Source organism: Myotis myotis, unplaced genomic scaffold (genome assembly GCF_014108235.1).
Source record: "Myotis myotis isolate mMyoMyo1 unplaced genomic scaffold, mMyoMyo1.p scaffold_m19_p_1, whole genome shotgun sequence".
Lineage (NCBI taxonomy): Eukaryota > Metazoa > Chordata > Mammalia > Chiroptera > Vespertilionidae > Myotis > Myotis myotis.
The window spans coordinates 33081894-33099587 of NW_023416313.1; the positions used below are offsets into that span (position 1 = coordinate 33081894).

The 17694-nt window shown below is 41.7% G+C and overlaps 1 protein-coding gene across 10 annotated transcripts in view; it reads left to right on the plus strand.

Annotated features, from left to right (window-relative positions):
* KIT (KIT proto-oncogene, receptor tyrosine kinase) overlaps window positions 1–17694 on the plus strand; it is an 81277-nt gene that overhangs the window by 55053 nt on the left and 8530 nt on the right. For 3 of the 10 annotated variants that reach the window (XM_036334134.1, XM_036334209.1, XM_036334144.1), the window contains exons 8-16: window positions 8974–9088; window positions 10782–10975; window positions 12143–12249; window positions 12344–12470; window positions 12728–12832; window positions 12927–13037; window positions 14353–14503; window positions 16447–16538; window positions 17031–17158. In XM_036334134.1, the coding sequence (XP_036190027.1) occupies window positions 8974–9088; window positions 10782–10975; window positions 12143–12249; window positions 12344–12470; window positions 12728–12832; window positions 12927–13037; window positions 14353–14503; window positions 16447–16538; window positions 17031–17158 (1130 nt within the window). The remainder of the gene's footprint in view (window positions 1–8973; window positions 9089–10781; window positions 10976–12142; window positions 12250–12343; window positions 12471–12727; window positions 12833–12926; window positions 13038–14352; window positions 14504–16446; window positions 16539–17030; window positions 17159–17694) is intronic. The other 7 variants (XM_036334172.1, XM_036334183.1, XM_036334218.1 and 4 more) reach the window with 3 other exon arrangements.

Here is a 17694-nt window from a genome sequence, read left to right on the forward strand (position 1 = left end):
ATGGCAGTGTTAACAAGGGTTTGAAACAATTTAAGGAAATGCTAAATAATGTTTTATTTCTAAGTCACTGCATTATATAATTTGCATGCTGTCCAGTATGAGCGATTATTCATAGATAATACAGTATACCCAACTCAAAGTAATAAATCACCCCGAATGAGGCCTCTTGATGAGAAAGTTTCCCTTTGACCGCATTTGCAGAATCTGGGCTGCCTTATATGGATTATCGGTCATAGTGAATTTCAGTTATGGGTGGCTAGACTGTCCTCCTTCTGGGGAGAAGCCACTGCAAGCCTAACGCCTTGCAAATAAAGCACATGCCCAGCCTGCCATCTGGCAAAGGTGAGGACAGACCTGTCAAGCCGGCCATGCAGATAGATGGCTCTGGACTGCTTGCCAGCCAGCCATCTGGGTCACCCACCTGGTTGGAGGTCTCAGGGACCTTTTGTTACCAACCCTTCTGGGTCAGGGACCAAACTGAGGTCCTTCTGCTCAGCGGCATTCGCACCAGTGGACTAAGAACTGACTTTGATAAAGCAGAGCAGAAACTTCTATTTTTTTGATCAAGGGATGGAGAAGGGTGAGCTCACACTCTGATGGCACCGTCTCTGGACGGGGAAGGAGCCTTCTGTATGTATAGGCTGTGGTGTGGAGTGATTAAATCCTTTAGGCCCGTGTAATTAGTCTTCTGTCGCAATCGGCCCTTGTGCACACGTTGTTTTGCACACTGTGCCCTCATCACCTTGATCTTTGCCCTCATCACCTTGGTCTTTGCCCTCATCACCTTGATCTTTGTGCTCAACACTTTAATCTTTGTGCTCAGCACCTTGGTCTTCGTGCTCTGCCCTTTTTATTTTGTGGTCAGGAGTCTTTTTCAGTTCCTGTACACAGGCATAGCTCGTGACACAGTTTAGGTATTGAGAAACATTAGGGTCTTTGGATGACAGCCTGGTGACACTTTTCTCAGGTTAAAATAATAAAGGTGGGTTTGCCTTTAAGGACTACTCGGTTTGGGGGCTTTGAGGGGGCTGTGCCTTTCCAGATTCTCACGAACTGAGCGAAGTTACTAGAACTTTGCCTCTTTGGAAGGTGGAAATGTTTTCCTACCTGTTAACCTCTCAGCCTTTCTATTTCCATTTTTAAAAAAAATATTTTATTGATTTTTTTTACAGAGAGGAAGGGAGAGGGGATAGAGAGTTAGAAACATCGATGAGAGAGAAACATCGATCAGCTGCCTCCTGCACACCTCCTACTGGGGATGTGCCCGCAACCCAGGTACATGCCCTTGACCGGAATCAAACCTGGGACCCTTCAGTCCCCAGGCCAACGCTCTATCCACTGAGCCAAATCGGTTAGGGCTACTTCCATTTTTTAAAGATGATAGGACCTTCCAAACATTGGGGTGTCCAAACGATACTTGGGTTAGAGGCTAAAAACTTTAAGACTCGCTGCTGACACACTTACCTATTGAGTTTTGCTGGAGAGGCTTTGCTTTCTTAGTGTTTCTCCCTGTTTAGGTGGCTTCTAGTAGACCTACTCCTGTATGAAACTACTGGAATTCTTACACATTAAGTAAAGCTAGTGCTAAGTACAACTCCTTTTTGGTTTATTTACTGTCCTTTGAGAATTTGCTGTAGGGCTACCACAGTAACTGGAATGTAGCTTGGTTTGTGCAAACATTTGTATACTTGTGTTTTTAAATTAAGCATTTTTTAAATTATAAAAATGTTATGTGAGGGATAGAAAATAAGCAAAAATAAAAATCGAGCCAGTTTTAAAATAACCCCATTGCAGTATGTTTTTTGAGACCATTAAAAGATTTTTTTTTTTTTTTTTTTTTTTTTTTACAAAAGTGAGGTTCTATCTCTTTGTAACTTTGTGTTCTGGTGCTGAACCATAAATGTGTTTTGGGCATCTTTCCACGTCATAAACTACTTTTCTACAACATCATTGTGGGATCTCATTGCATGGATAGCTTGTCATCTCTAACCCATGTGTGATGCAGTTTTGAGACATTGTGCAGTGGGAGGCGGGACTCTGAAATGATGTGACTGAGTCTGAAAAGGAAACCCATCTGACAATTAAAGTTTATAATTATCTTGTTGAATCCCAAATGAGCGACCCTGCCTAAGTGCCCAGAAGTCGATAAGGTTATCACCTGTCAAGATCTCCCATGCGGCTGTGTCTGTAACGTGTGTCATGCAAGGTGCACTGTGCAAGAGTGCAGGACAGCTCTAAATTAAGGAGTACTTTTCAGAGCTTCTTAAGGGGGCAGTTAATCTGTGTACAAAGAGCTGTTTGTCTTCCTACATTAATATTTTTGCATGTTCACTGGTGATAACTGACAGTATCTGAACTCTGTTTTTATTTTCTGTTCCTGAACTTGAAATGAGTTTTTGTCCTTAAATTGCTCGGGACTTATGGGTGTTGTTTTTGACGTGACACTTTAATATCTCCTTATGAAGAGGATCTCTGTGGATGCAAGAATTGCTATAGACATTTAAATTGGAGAAAAGGGGATTTCGTGGCAGCCTACTTTTAAAGTAGAATTTGGTTCTCTTTTCTGAAAAAAATTTGAGGAAATGTGGCTCTGAACTAAAGAGTCTCATCCTCCCCCTGCCCCATTCTCCCACCTTGAGCCCCTCCAGTGCTGATATCATTATTTTTATTTCATGGGTCGTAACAAAGTTGGTCTGGTAGGGTATGTTGCTAATTTGGAGGATCTATTTAAAGACTATACCTGTTAGAAAATCATTAGATCCTCTGTTGGTGTGATCTGGTTTTTTTTTTTTTCATGTTAATGGTGAAAAAGAACGATAAATGGGTTTAGGTATGTAACCTTGTCAGTTTATGTTACAATTGACCCTGAACTTGGGACCTGCTTTTCTAAAAGCAGGTCTTTTATATTAGTGGAACTTCTGTATGGAATTTTTTTCCAGTTGAGCCACATGTGTTTTTACATAAAATTAGACTCCTTCATTTACAAATGTAAACAGAGTCACCTATGAGTTAGTGGAAATTTATATAAATCTAAGAATAGGTACATAATCTTTCCATGGGCATTGTGTCAACCCTTCTTTTCCACTTCTGGATTATGTGGTAAAATGAAGTTGTCATTTTTAGAGTTGTATTGTAATGTGTGCTCACATCTCCCCTCCCTGTGCCTGGGACACACGACCATGGTGCTCCTGCACCGTGATTCTGGCTGAGGGGGCCCTCTCCAAATACTTTCATGATTTTTTTGGATTTGTTTTAACTTTATCTTAGAATTGGGCAATTATTTTGATGGCTCTTTAGAACCAGGGTTGTCAAACTATAGGCCAGATTCAGTCTGCTCCAGAATGGCCCATAAGCTAAGAATTTGTTTGAAAGGTTCAAAAATAATCAGAAGATATTTATGAGACATGAAAATAAAATTAAAATGCCAGTGTCCCCAAGTCAAGTTGTGTTGGAACACAAATGTGCACATTTGTTCACACGTCTACAGCTTTATTTGTGGTACAATGGGAGAATATTTGTAAGAGAGAGACCCTATGACCCACAAAGCCTAAAATATTTACTGCCCCACCCTTTACATTAAAAGCTTGCTTAGCACTAGTTAAAACATCACTTCCTTAGGAGAATGATTTTTTTTAGATGATAAACATTCTGTTAAAGATGGCTAGATACACAGGAGATTATAGTTGACATTTTGTTTTTTGTGTCAAACAAACTTTTGTTAAAGTGTCCATATGCCAGTCTCTGGCTATCTTTAAGAATGCACGAAACAAAATGTATTTTCAAGATATCTATTCTGGAGTTTTAAAAAAGTATAATAATATTCCTTTTATAAGTAAAACTTAATCTGAGTTTTTCAATACTTCTATTATAGCTGATTTAACTTTCTTTATTATAATGGTACTAGAGGCCCGGTGCACGAAATTTGTGAACTTGGAGAGGGTGCCCTCTCACAGTCTGGGGGGCCTTTGGGGGATCCCAGTAGGACATCCTTAGCACTGCTGCAGAAGTGGGAGAGGCTCCCGCCACTGCCACTGTGCCCGCCAACCGTGAGCCCAGCTCAGGGCTTCTGGCTGAGCAGCACTCTCCCTGTGGGAGCGCACTGACCACCAGGGGGCAGCTCCTGCATTGAGCGTCTGCCCCCTAGTGGTCAGTGCGTATCATAGTGACCAGTCGGCCCACCATTCGGTCAATTTGCATGTTAGCTTTTTATTATATAGGATTGCAGCAGGAATGTAGATTTGACTTAGACCCAAACTAGGATAGTGACAGATTGCTACCAAGTACTGCTGTATTGCCATTCAACACCAGCAGACCTACAATCAGAAAACCAAATTCATCCCAGAAAACAACCAAAATGTTCATCTATGGATGCATGGATAAAGAAAATGTGGTGTATGCATATAATGGAATATTATTCAGTCGTGAAAGAGAATGAAATCTTGCCATTTGTGACAGTATGGATGGACCTGGAGAGGATTATGCTAAGTGAAAAAAGCCAATTAGAGAAAGATAAATAACCTTACGATCTCACCTGCATGTGGAATATATTTTTAAAATGAACTCAGATACAGAGAACAGACTGCTGATTGCCAGGAGGGTGTGTGTGTGTGAGGGTGGGCAAATGGATGAAGTGGGTGGTGGTTAAAAGGTATAAACTTCCAGTTATAAAATATATAGGTCATGGGATGAGTAATGTATAGTGTGGTGACTATAGTTAATACTGTACTGCATATTTGAAAGTTGCTAAGAAAGCAGATCTTAAAAGCCCTCATCACAAAGAAAAAATTAGTTGTAACTCTTGATGATGGATGTTAACTAGACTTAGTGTGGTGGCCCTTTTTGCATTATATACAAATACCAAATTGTTATTTTGTACACCTGAAACTAATATAATGTTATGTGTTAATTAAACCTCGATGAAAATTCATCTTTATGATTCCTTTTCGTGTAATCTTTTATTATTTGGAGACTTAAGTCTATGGGGTAAATCAGCGAATGATTAGGATTTTTAATTGCATGAGCAATAAATTCTCAGTAGAAATTATAAGTACTCTGACAGCTGCCTAGAAGCCGATCAGTGTCGTTGGAGACACCAGAATGGCTCAGGTCCACAGTGCTTTGAAAGGAGAAAGGGGACTATTTTTATCTCCCCAGGAAACACATAACTTACACACTTCTTAGGCTTATCTAAACCTCCAACTTGGGAGGAATTAGGGAAAGTGTCATTTGGTGTCCTGCTGGTTGCAGAATATGTAAGAAACCATAGCTTAGATTTAACCTGGAGAATTATAGAGGGTTATGTGTCTTTAAAAGTAAAATGTATATTTAATGCCTTTCACAGTGCTTTGAGACACTTACAAAAATGCAGATGAGCCCAGATTTTCATTTTTTAGGAATCAGATTTGTACCTAGCTTATTCTGTATGCATTAAACATTTTCATAGTGCAGCTTATCACGTACAGCCCAAACTGTAATCATGCAACTTAGCCTTTTCAGAATGAGGTCTCTCATCACCAGTATTGGGGACAGGGCTGGGATTAGGGTGAGGCAAGAGAAGGCACCTAGGGCGCAAAATTCAAGAAAGTACTCATTCATGGTGCCAACCCTGCACTTGCAAGACCTCTAGACTGAGTGCCTTCTTAAATTCTGCATTCAGGGTGTTTTCCTGGCCTCACCCTAGTCCCAGCTTGATCAAGGGTCCCTTGAGGGTACTTTTAAAAAGCGCATTGCTAGGTTAGATCCAAAACCTATGCAAAAAAAATCTCTGTGGGTGGGGCCAGGAATCTGCATTTTTACCTTTAGTACTTTTAATGCACACTGATGTTTGAGGACCCTCTGAGCTTGGTTGGCAAGCCTAAGGCCCAACAGGAAAAATGCTGCTCCGCTAGCTTCAGGTTATGACTGGGACAGTAGCTGAAAAGTCTGCCTAATTAACCAGCACACGGAGCAAGTAGGCCAGCCCTGGCTGTTGTATAACTACTACCAGGTGTCACGCTGGAAGGCTTGGACCGGGCAGCACTTATAACCAAAGCTAAATGTGATTGATTATGTAATTTTGAGGTGTTCCAATTTTTTAATTAAAAAAATGTTTTATAGGTTCATTATTAGCTACATATTCATTGTAAACAAAAACATTTAAAAAATAATTTTAAAAGAATAAAATAGAAATGATCCATAACCCTATCACCCAGAGATAACCATTGTTAACATCTTAAGTATCCTTTCAGCCTTTTTTTTTCTTCCTGTTGAGTCAATTGTACTAAAAGTCATCATGTGGCATTAGGAAGGGTGAGTGACAAAAGGAATATTGGTATGAGGAGATCTGTCTTATGAACTCAGGCACATTTGAGTCCTGTCTAGTTATCTTTGCTGCTGTCTATGTGGTGTGGCTCCTCCTCTCTCAACATTAATCTCAGTATTAAAAGGAATTCACATGTCCCGGTATGTATGTATGTGAGTTTCTTAACTGTGCAGAAGTAGTAGAAATAGTGTCCCTACACAGGAAAGTTGACCTTAGGCTATTTTTCCAGGTCCCTTCTTGTGACTCTAATTGAATTCCTATGGAATAGGAGGGATTTGTTCTTTTGGGAGAGACGTAATCATTCAACAGCTCTTTCTGTGGGTCCTCCACAGGTCAAACTCTGCTAGGGGTCAAGGGTACAAACAGACGGAGGAAGTGCAGCCTGGTGGAGGAGTGTCCGGTGATCTAAAGTCCCGCAGGAACAGGGAGGAGGGACCAACCACCTTGGCTTTGGAGAGTTGAGCATGGCTTGGAAAGGAGGTGACACTGGAATTGAGTCCAGAGAGACCCACCGAAGGCTACCTGCAGTCTCCAGCAAATAGCTGGGTTCTAAAGCTTCACTTTTTTTGTGTTATGTCCTACTTTCCGGTTTGATCACACAGTTGCCCATGATAATTAAACGAAGCTTGCCAGATGGATGCTTTCGCACGGCGATGGCTCGGTTTCTTGCTCTATTTGTGAAAGCTGGCACTGGGTCCAAAGTCTCAAGGATGCCCTACCTTGAGATTGCTTTGGAGTGTTGCTCTCTTGGGTGTCTAGCCAAATGGCCAGCCCATCAGCAGGGCCAGGTTGAGTGACAGGTGGGTGTGCCATGCATGTGGACACTCTGATCCCTGCCAAGCTGTTTTGCCTGCAAGGAGTTGAGGTGCTGAGAGGTTGTTCTACAAAGATGTCAATTATCAAGTGGTACCTTCCTTTGAGGAAATAAGCTCCCTAAGCCTCTGACCCATCAGTCTTTCCTTCTCACCACAGAGTTTTCCGATCAGCTGCAACATAATTGATGTCAAAAATTCCCAATTTATCAGATTAAAATACATACACAATTTCACACTTTCTTAAAGAAGCAATTTTTAGGTCATGGAAGAGAAAATTTAGAGTGGCAAATGTAGTGAACTTAATTGGTAGCAAACTTGATTAACCAAGGAGGGTGGGCACTCTGAACAGAAAAGAATAACTTAATCATTAATAATGGTTTAATTTTTGCAAATTGTTCTTAGTTTTTTATTTATTTCTGTGAATCATTCTTGTCCTCCATCTCCCTATTAAGTGGGTACTATTTAATTAGTGAGGCATATCCATTGGTTGCTTTCCTCACACACTCTGACCCAGTTCCAGGGATCAAACCTGCAACTCAGGTATGTGCCCTTGACCAGGATTAGGATCCAAGATCATTGGTGTGAGGGTTGATGCTCTAACATTGAGCATAGCAGCCATGGCATAATTAATGACCCATTTTACCCGTGAGGAGACTTGATGGAGGCGCCCAGAACTGGTGAGTGTCGGAGCCGGTGTGCAGGGCTGTCTACCACACATGTGGCCTCCCGAGTCCTGTACTTACCTGGGCACTCGGTGCTGCACCAAGGATCCAGGGTGAGCACATTGCCGTCCTTGCCATTCAGATGTTATTCAGCGGTTCTCAACCTGTGGGTCGCGAACAATGAAAATACATCCTGCATATCAGATATTTACATTACGATTCATAACAGTAGCAAAATTACAGTTATGAAGTAGCAATGAAAATAATTTCATGGTTGGGGGTCACCACAACATGAGGAACTGCATGAAAGGGTCGCGGCATTAGGAAGGTTGAGAACCACTGGAGCTTGCTCGTTATCAAAGGGTTAAAATGCTCCAGATATATTACTAATAGCACAACTGAGCATAAGTTCATCCCCTTCCACTTTAGAAATAATCTGGAGAATTTGCTTTAGGGCACCCTTGATTGAATATCCGTTGATTATTGTAGTTACACAGAAATGTCAAATTAGAGCATTCCTGCTGATATAATTTACTCTTTTGGTGATTGTACTCAGGTTTAGATAAATGTATGAATAAAACTCTGGGGCTGGTTTCCTCCTCTAATTTTGTATTTTGCATCTGAAGTAAAAATTTGGAGTTAAAAGCCCATATTGTATTTTACTCTTATGTTTTGGGTTTTCTGTGAATAGGGTGATCCAGCTCTTTATCTGTACCAAGTCTTCACCTCCCCCTCTAGAAAAGAGGGAATTCTTGAAGGGGGAGCTTTGCTTTTCCTGTATTTATTCATTCCAGTCCCCACATTAACTTGAAATCCCAATGTCGGGAATTTCCACCTTTAGAATAATCGGGAAGTGTTAGTGCCTTCGTTAGAAGCAGTCTTTCAGCTTCCCACTCCCTGGAAACGGAGCCCCTGCCAGGTGGTCCCTCCCTCCGCTTCCCCCATCCCCGGATCAGAGCTCTCAGAGACCCCACATCTGCAGGGTGCTCTGTTCTAACTGTGGAAGCCTTTCCTGGGCTGACCTTCACACCCCTCTCCCTGGACCTTCCATGCACTGGTTTGGATTCTTCCCTCGAGTAACATGTTCCCTCAAGGTCGTCTCCAGCCTCACGAAGGTTCTGAGGGTTCTGAGCGGCGTGAGTCTCGGGGATGTTCTCCAGCCGTCTGATGTGTGGCTACTTCTCTTTTCCTGCAGCAAAGCCAGAAATCTTGACTTCTGAGAGGCTCATGAATGGCATGCTCCAGTGCGTGGCAGCAGGCTTCCCGGAGCCCACAATAGATTGGTACTTTTGTCCAGGAACGGAGCAGAGGTGAGATGATTGTTTTTGTTACCACTTGACATGCAGAAGGGAAGGACTGCACTTCGGCTGAATTTCAACTACGTTTTCAGATTTTTTTCCTCCCAAAAAAGCTTTGTTTCGAGGATTCTATTTTTCTGTCCGTGTGGCTTTTGAGACGGCATAATTGCTATATTTTTCTTGGTAGACATTAATTTTGTTTGCTGAAAATGATTACTGAATGACTTCTCTATTTTGATGGTTATCTTTTTGGATTTATCATGCAATTCTAGCCCGCAGGTAGATAAAGCAATTTTCCAGGACAGAGTAATTAGGTTTCCATTCTGTACACAGGAGGTAATGTGTCTGGGAAATGTGGCTGTAGTTATTGTGAAAAAAATTACCTCAGAAGTTAATTGCCAAGTTACCAAAAAGTAATGATCGTGCGGTTATAACGTGCATATGGCGTTTGTCAGCTCCGAGTTCGGAAGCGGCTTTCTTGGTGATGAGGTGCCCAGCCCCTGAGCAGAGCACATCTGGCTTTGTGCTTCCTCTCCCCGAGAACCCACACTTAAGCCTTAAATCGCCCTTTCATATTACCTGAAGATGAAAATGGGGTCAACCTTGCTGTTTTTATCCAGCAAATGGTATTTTATGCTCGGGCTTTAAAAGCCCGGTGTAACATCACAATTGAATAGTGCGGATAATAACAGAAATTTTATTTTTCATGGAATAGACCTTTTTATCACAACAAGTGGGAAGAGGTTGCATAGGATTGTGGTTTTCAGCTGAGTTTGAGTGGAATGTTTTCTTGGGGGAATACCATATCAATCATGATTTTAAGTCTATTCCGTCATTGGCCATGTCACCTCTGGTAATATCTACATTGCAATAATAGGGTTGGTTCAAGACCCCTGAAAAGTCTGCCCATAACAGAAGAAACCCCAGTAATTATAGTCAGCCATTTAGCAATTACTTATGGTGCGCCAACTGTATGCCCGACACTGGTCTAGGGAACAAAATACACCCAAGTCCCGGCTTTGGGAGCTCATGTTTAAAGGGTGGAGATGGACAAAGAAAATAAAGAGCTAATGCAGGCAGGTATTAAGTACTAAGGAGGAAGACAGAGCAAGGTAAGGAATGGAACACTGCTAGGCACGTGGGAGTGGGGTGGGGAGGGATAATTTAAATAGACTCATCAGGGTCTGGCTCTTCATGGTCTTTGCCACCTGGAGTGCATCCTGGCTGGACAGCCTGCACCTCCCGGCATAGAACCTCCAGTGGGTCCTCACGGCTGGGGTTCTGGGGGTTGCCTGTGGTCATCGTGTTGATACAAGGCTTTCTTGCTCCATGCTTTTCCTCTTCAACCTTTCACTATTAGTTTATTTAAGTCATTTCTGTTTAACAATCCAAGGTGAGTCTTATCCCAATGTTACAGTGGTAGGAACTGAGTCTTGTAGATTTTGAGGTAATTTGTCAGGAGTCAACAGAATAGGTGTTTGAATCACGATTCAAACCCAAAACCTCCTCTCTCCATCTTCTCTTCCATGGTGCGTTCCCACTCCCTGTGCCACGGAAGGGCTCACTCGTCCTCAGACGCTTCCGGTTGCCAGAGGAAATTTCCAGTTATGAAACCCTAACTTAGTTTGAAAAGAATGCCAAACCCAGGGTGTTTGAGTGAGGGTGATCCTGGAGTAAGTCTGGGCTGTTGTTTGCTTCCCCCTAGATGTTCTGTTCCTGTTGGGCCGGTGAATGTGCAGATACAGAACTCCTCTGTGAACCCGTTTGGCAAGCTGGTGGTTCAGAGTTCCATCGATGACAGTGCCTTCAAGCTCAACGGCACGTTCGAATGCAGGGCTTACAACGATGTGGGCAAGAGTTCTGCCTTTTTTAACTTTGCATTTAAAGGTAACAGCAAAGGTATATTTCTTTTTAATCCAATTTAAGGGGATGTTTAGGCTCTGCTACCATATCAATCATGACTTTAAGTCCATTCCATCATTGGCCATGTCATTTCTGGTAATATCTACATTGCACTGTACTGTCATCAAACTCACTAAGTTTCATTCCATACTAGTCTGTTAATAAAATGTATGCAGTAATTTTGACCATGTTACTATATGGATCTTACACATGTGTGTGCACATATCTATGTATGTATGCATGCATGCATGTGTGTATACATATAATGCATCATAAAGTTCATGCAATAGTTGTTTTTATTTAAAAGGAGTAGAGAAGGAAAATGGGGGAATATATTTTCCTTATATCGACACAGAAACAGAATCAGGATATTCTGAATTTAAACATTTATATTCCATATAAAATCAGTTATTTTAACACATTGCCAGATACTATATCAGAAAGTTAACATTGCCTTTTATGAAGTCATGTTAGTGAGCTGTTTCTTTAACATCTTTAAAATTTGATTCATGAGTGACTGGCTCTCCTAACAGGAGTTAAATGATCCTTGTGGACACATTGATGAATTGGCATGACGTTAGAAGACAAAGAAACTGAGCACCTACATTCTTAGGGCTCACTTTTTGTTTTCCTGAGTTGGCAAAGGCGAGTGCCAAAAGTGGTGTATTTTCAGTTTTTGAGTAATGAGGGGAAGAATTCTTACATTGTTCTGCACCATAGATTTTTTTTTCCAGACGGGGCAGTAAAAAGAACACTTTAAAAGTGTTTTTCTCAGTGTAGGAAACTTGGAAAACACAAGAAAGCATAAAGAAGAAAATAGAAACCACCCATAAAGGACATTTCTTAAAAGTTGTCGAAGGAAGGAATTTGGTTGAAGTACAAAGTTCATTCAGATGTTGCTTTTCATTGACCAAGGGCATAAAATTACTTTTGTGCTATAGGCATCTCAAGCTCTCTTCCCACAGTATCTGGTTCAAAATTATTTTTAAAAGATTCCCTTGAATAACAGAGTAAGATGATAACCAAGGCAAGCGGCTGGGATGTGCACGGCTTCGAATGGCGCCATAGGCTGTGAGATGGGAGGCGGGTGGTTTGGGGTAGATGGTGTGGTGAAGACCCCGTCCTGCGGACAGGTTGTGATTTCACGCTCCTCTTTCATTTTAGAGAAAATCCATTCCCACACCCTGTTCACGCCTTTGCTGATCGGTTTTGTGATTGCGGCCGGCATGATGTGCATTATTGTGATGATTCTTACCTACAAATACTTACAGGTAACTATTCGTTTGTTCTCTGCCCCGAGCGCTGTAATGATTGACACGTTGATCATTAAAAGAAAATCCATCTTTTCCTTTCTCCCCCCACCAGAAGCCCATGTATGAAGTACAGTGGAAGGTTGTTGAGGAGATCAATGGAAACAATTATGTGTACATAGACCCAACGCAACTTCCTTATGATCACAAGTGGGAGTTTCCCAGAAACAGGCTGAGTTTTGGTCAGTATGAAACCGGGGCTTTCCAAGGAGCCTGTCTGTGTTCGCATAACCATGACTTTAGGGAACCCCAACAGCTTCCCTTGTTTTCTCCCACCTGAGGCAATAAATGTTTTCTGTGCAAAGTCACCGTCTTTGAAAGATTTGGCATCAAGCATGTAGGGAAATGTATCTAAACCCATGTCCTTAATTCCATTGTGAAAATCACACAGATGGCCCTTTGGTCCCACCAGCTCACTTGGTTGCCTTCCTTTCTGCAGGGAAAACCTTGGGGGCCGGCGCCTTCGGCAAAGTGGTGGAGGCCACAGCATACGGCTTGATCAAGTCGGATGCAGCCATGACTGTTGCTGTAAAGATGCTCAAGCGTAAGTTTCTTCGGGCCACTGCCTGTCTTCAACACCAGTTTGTCGATTCTTTTTATTTTTTATTTTTGCTAACATAAGGCGTTTCTCGTTTTAGCGAGTGCCCATTTAACAGAACGAGAAGCCCTCATGTCTGAACTCAAGGTCTTGAGCTACCTCGGCAATCATATGAATATCGTGAATCTCCTGGGAGCGTGCACCGTCGGAGGTAAAGCCGCCGCCAACTGGTCTTTGATGATCTGTCAGTGACTCCCCTCTCCCAGTTACTGTTCTGGAGGCTGTGTATTTTAGTTTTATCACCATGGGTGGGGCAGCCCAGGACACACCTTAGTGACTGCGCTGTCTGTGTCCTCAACAGTGACCTCTTGCATATCTCAAGAAGGATGTCTCGTCTTGCCCAGAAAGCTTTTCTTTTTATCTTGTAGGATTTCTATTTTGCTGCCTCATATTTAGTCACTCAAGGGTTAAGATTCATTTTCATACTATAATTAAATGGAGGCCTTTAAGCCTACCAGCTCTCAAATATACACCAAATGAGGCAAACACTTCACTTTTGTTAAAAATAAGTTTCCAATTCTGAAGCCTCGGTTGAGCCTCCCATCCCAGGATTCATTTTGGACGAAAGGAACAAAGCTGTGTGAAAGGAACTGTTCCCGGAGATCTGGAGAGCTCCACGGTCAAGTTGACAACTTTATATAATTTCTTAAAACAGGCCCCATAGCCGTTGCTTCACCACATCATGAATTGTTCATGAGAAACTTCTGCCCATGTTAATTAGTTGCCTGTGAACTTCAGAGCTGCCGTGTTAGGCATTCACAACACCAAGAAAATGTTCGACTTAGGAGTGCTCAGAACACAGGTGATGGTGATGCCCTGTCATTTCAGGGCTTCACCCTTTTCCTAATGGGTCTCAGCTGGCTTTTCCACGTGGTTGGCTTTCCTATTATGCTGCAGCACGTGCCATCATTTCCATGACAATGTGAGCCCCACTGTGTGTAAGCAGAAGTGAGTCCAAGGGTTCAAATAGGAAGTTTGATAATGGTATAGCCAGAAGTCACACCTACCCCTAACCACTCACACACATGTAGGTTAAAAGGGGCTTGCTTGTTTAGTTTTATTCACATAAGGCTGCTTTTTGGTAAGCAATGCTGTTTTGTTTTTTTTAATATATTTTTATTGATTTCAGAGAGGAAAGGAGAGGGAGAGAGAGATAGAAACATCAGTGATGAGAGAGAATCACTGATTGGCTGCCTCCTGCATGCCCCCTACTGGGTATCCAGCCCGCAACCCAGGCATGTGCCCTTAACCAGAATCGAACCTGGGACCCTTCAGTCCACAGGCCAATACTCTATCCACTGAGCCAAACCAGCTAGGATGATAAGCATTGTTAATAATTGGATTGTGTTGGTACTCGGTAAGCTTGTCCGTTGTTCCTGGCTTGGATCACCATTGGGCATTTTTCTGGGAGGCAGGATTAGTCTATATAGCTCAGCTCTTTCTAACCTTTTCTTTTTTGCTTATAGGGCCCACGCTGGTCATTACAGAATATTGTTGCTATGGCGATCTTTTGAATTTTTTGAGGAGAAAACGTGATTCATTTATTTGCTCGAAGCAGGAAGATCATGCAGAAGCGGCACTTTATAAGAACCTTCTGCATTCAAAGGAGCCTTCCTGGTAAGACTGATTTACATAAACAGTCAGCTGTTGACAGGCAGTTCTGGGGTCATAAGGGTTTGCAATCAAGGCTGATTCTTTAAAAAAAGTGAACTGAGGTACTTTGAGGTGCAAAATCAGAATTATTAAATCATTTAAATGTGATTAACAGTTTGCAGAGTTTAAATCATGCTTTTAAAGATTCAGGTAGTCTTAAACTTAGATTTTTGCTGACATATTTTTCTTTAATGCATATTTAGTTTTTTCCTAAGCTTTTGTTCTGTTCAACAGAATGAACTCTATACCTGTTTCTCTTATCATGGCTCTGCTCTTGTGTGTCATTCCATTTATCCTGTGGCACTGGTACTGTATGCATCTTTACAGTGAGACACCGTTTATAGGAAAATGCGCAAGCTTGTCAAGTCGTGACAGTAAATTCCTTTAAAGCCTTTAACAGTATGGCAGAAAGCTCTGAACCTAACTGCTTGTAGGTTTCTCGCCATCTACCTCTAAATTATTTCTATATACCTAACCCTTCAAAAAAACAAAATCAAAACCTCATTATGCTATAAAAAGGGCACATTTAAAGAAATTCTGTACCTTATTTTCATCTCTTTCATCATCGGTAACATTCTGAATTTAAATGATGTGTAAAGAGCTTCAAGTTCTTTTAAGGAGAATTAGTGTGGTTTACAACCAGAATAGAAATCATCTCTGCCATGCCTGCCTCTTTTTTACAAATGTTAAGTTGCGCCACTAAAGAAGGTTTCCTGGATTCACTCAGCCCAACAGAAATCCTACTTCTCATGCCCAGCCCCTTATTCTTTATATTTCTGCATTTGTGCAGTGGGTTTCTCCTCTCCTTTTTATACTGTTGCCCCTGTCTTTAGAGATGGCAAATCTATCTCCTAACCAAGCATGTCAAACTCGCGGCTGGTAGGCCGCATGCCAAACGAGCTGCCGGCCGCAAGTTTGACATGCTTGTCAACCTGTTAACTCCAGACCATTAAGGAGACCTCAGGAAACTTTACTGATGGGCAGTTGCCTCTTCAAGCCCTTTTTTGTACCTGTGGCTAAGGTTTTAAACCCCAGGTGAAGCTTTTACTTTTTTTAAAATCCTTTAAACTTGAGTACCATCAAGTGGTAGTAAAACACGATACCAACCACCTTTTGTTAGTTCCTCCAGAGCAAATGCTCCTTCTATGAGTAAAGGAGCCTTATTTCTAAAGCTTTGATCCCATATGTATTTTTTATTTTTTAACTTTCTGAAATAATGGCCTAAATTGTTCAGTCCTGTGTGGTGTTCTTTGTGCTTTGGGATCCCATATGGGACTGAACCATCCGCACATTCTGAGGGAGATAGTTGTCATGGTGTTTCTATGCTAATCACAAGCAGGAAGTACTAGAAATCTTGAAGACTCTCCAGCCAAATGTTGCAGATTCAAGAGGTCCAGATGGTTCAGAAAATCATCCAAATTATTGGTGTTTATCTGAACCAAACTTGGTTTTTTTAAACCTTCTTCCATCAGTTGCTATATGTTAATGATCCCTGTCTTCTCCCCCATAACACATCACAGAAGCTCTGGTTCTTTGTCTCTTTCATCTTGTCTCTTGGGGCTAATTTAGAGAGTTTGAAGTAATGTAGAATGATGCTTTTTTTGGCTTTTTTCCCATTAAATCTCCAGTGGCAAGGGATGGGAAATTTCTAAACTGAGTACCGTCTATGATTGAACACACACAAAAAAAGCCATCTAATTCCTATGGATTGGACCTTAATGTTGAATGTTAAAAATTCACCTCTTAACTGAACAAGGTTTTCTTCATTCAAATTTGGCAATATTTTTTTTGAATAAAATCAGCCTGTTATGTAAAAAGGGATGGGGACTTAGAACCTGGCCCTTAGGTGTTCCCCCCATTTCCCATTTTATTCGATCATGATTTGATGGATGTTTTATCTCTCCCAGTAGTGACAGTACTAATGAGTACATGGACATGAAACCCGGAGTTTCTTATGTTGTACCAACCAAGGCAGACAAAAGGCGATCAGCAAGGATAGGTGGGTACCCATCAAGTAATGAAATCGACTTCATTTACAGAGGATTTCTCAGACCACTGTGGAGTAGAACACCATTCCTGGTACTGACCAGTTCTCCTCTATTGTAGGGTCCAGTAGCAATGCCGTTCATGGTCAGTGACAGTTAAGGTTTTTAAGAGGGTCTACAAGACCAGAACCCGGGTTATTGTATTGAAGCATCTTAATGCATCTGTGAAAATATATGCATGTCAAACATGTATTTTGCATGTGAAAATACGAGATTTTTGTGCTAATCCACCATCCTTCTCCCCTGATGATTGTGTATAACCTTGCCCCGGATTGTGAATATGACTTTGTGATTCAGTATCTACCCGTCCTCAACACTGGGGAGGTCATTGGCCTGCAAGTTCACATCAGTTCATGCGTTACCTTTGGTGTGACTTCTGTCACCGTCTTTTGTTTTCCTCGCCTTTAAGGTTTCAGTTGCTAAGAAAATCTCTCTCCTCTCAACAGGCTCATACATAGAAAGAGATGTGACACCTGCCATCATGGAAGATGATGAGTTGGCCCTGGACCTGGAAGACCTGTTGAGCTTTTCTTACCAGGTGGCGAAGGGCATGGCCTTCCTGGCCTCGAAGAACGTAAGTGGGAGTGGTTTTCAGAAGAGCCTCTCCTTCCAGAATGAAGCATTTTACAGCCGTAGTTAGAGTGCAGAGTGTCATTTTGAAGTGTGGTAACCAAAGCAGAGGAAATGTAGTTTCTTCATGTTCCAACTGCTGTCTGTTTAGAATTCCTGCTCTCATTTATAAGACTTAAAGTGTAATTCTGTCTAAATGAGCTTTCTATGAATATTTTTTATGTGCAATGAATTCATTTAAACCTTTTGGCTTTTAAGATATAGAAGCTATTCTTAGAGAATAGATAGCTATTTTATCAGCAGAAGCTAGGGGAAGTGCCTTACGTAGTTGCAGTGCTTGGTGGGGTTTATTTACTTGGGTTTTATTGAAGTTAGACTATTAACATTGCATGTATGGTTTATAAACTGTTGGGGGAATAGGGATCAGAGAGAATAATAAACATTTGGGAAAAGACTGGGGATAGGAAGAGAATGAGGGAACCAAAACGAGGAACGTGGTCTCTGTAAGGGTGAGAGGAATTCCCAGGAAGTGGGATGACC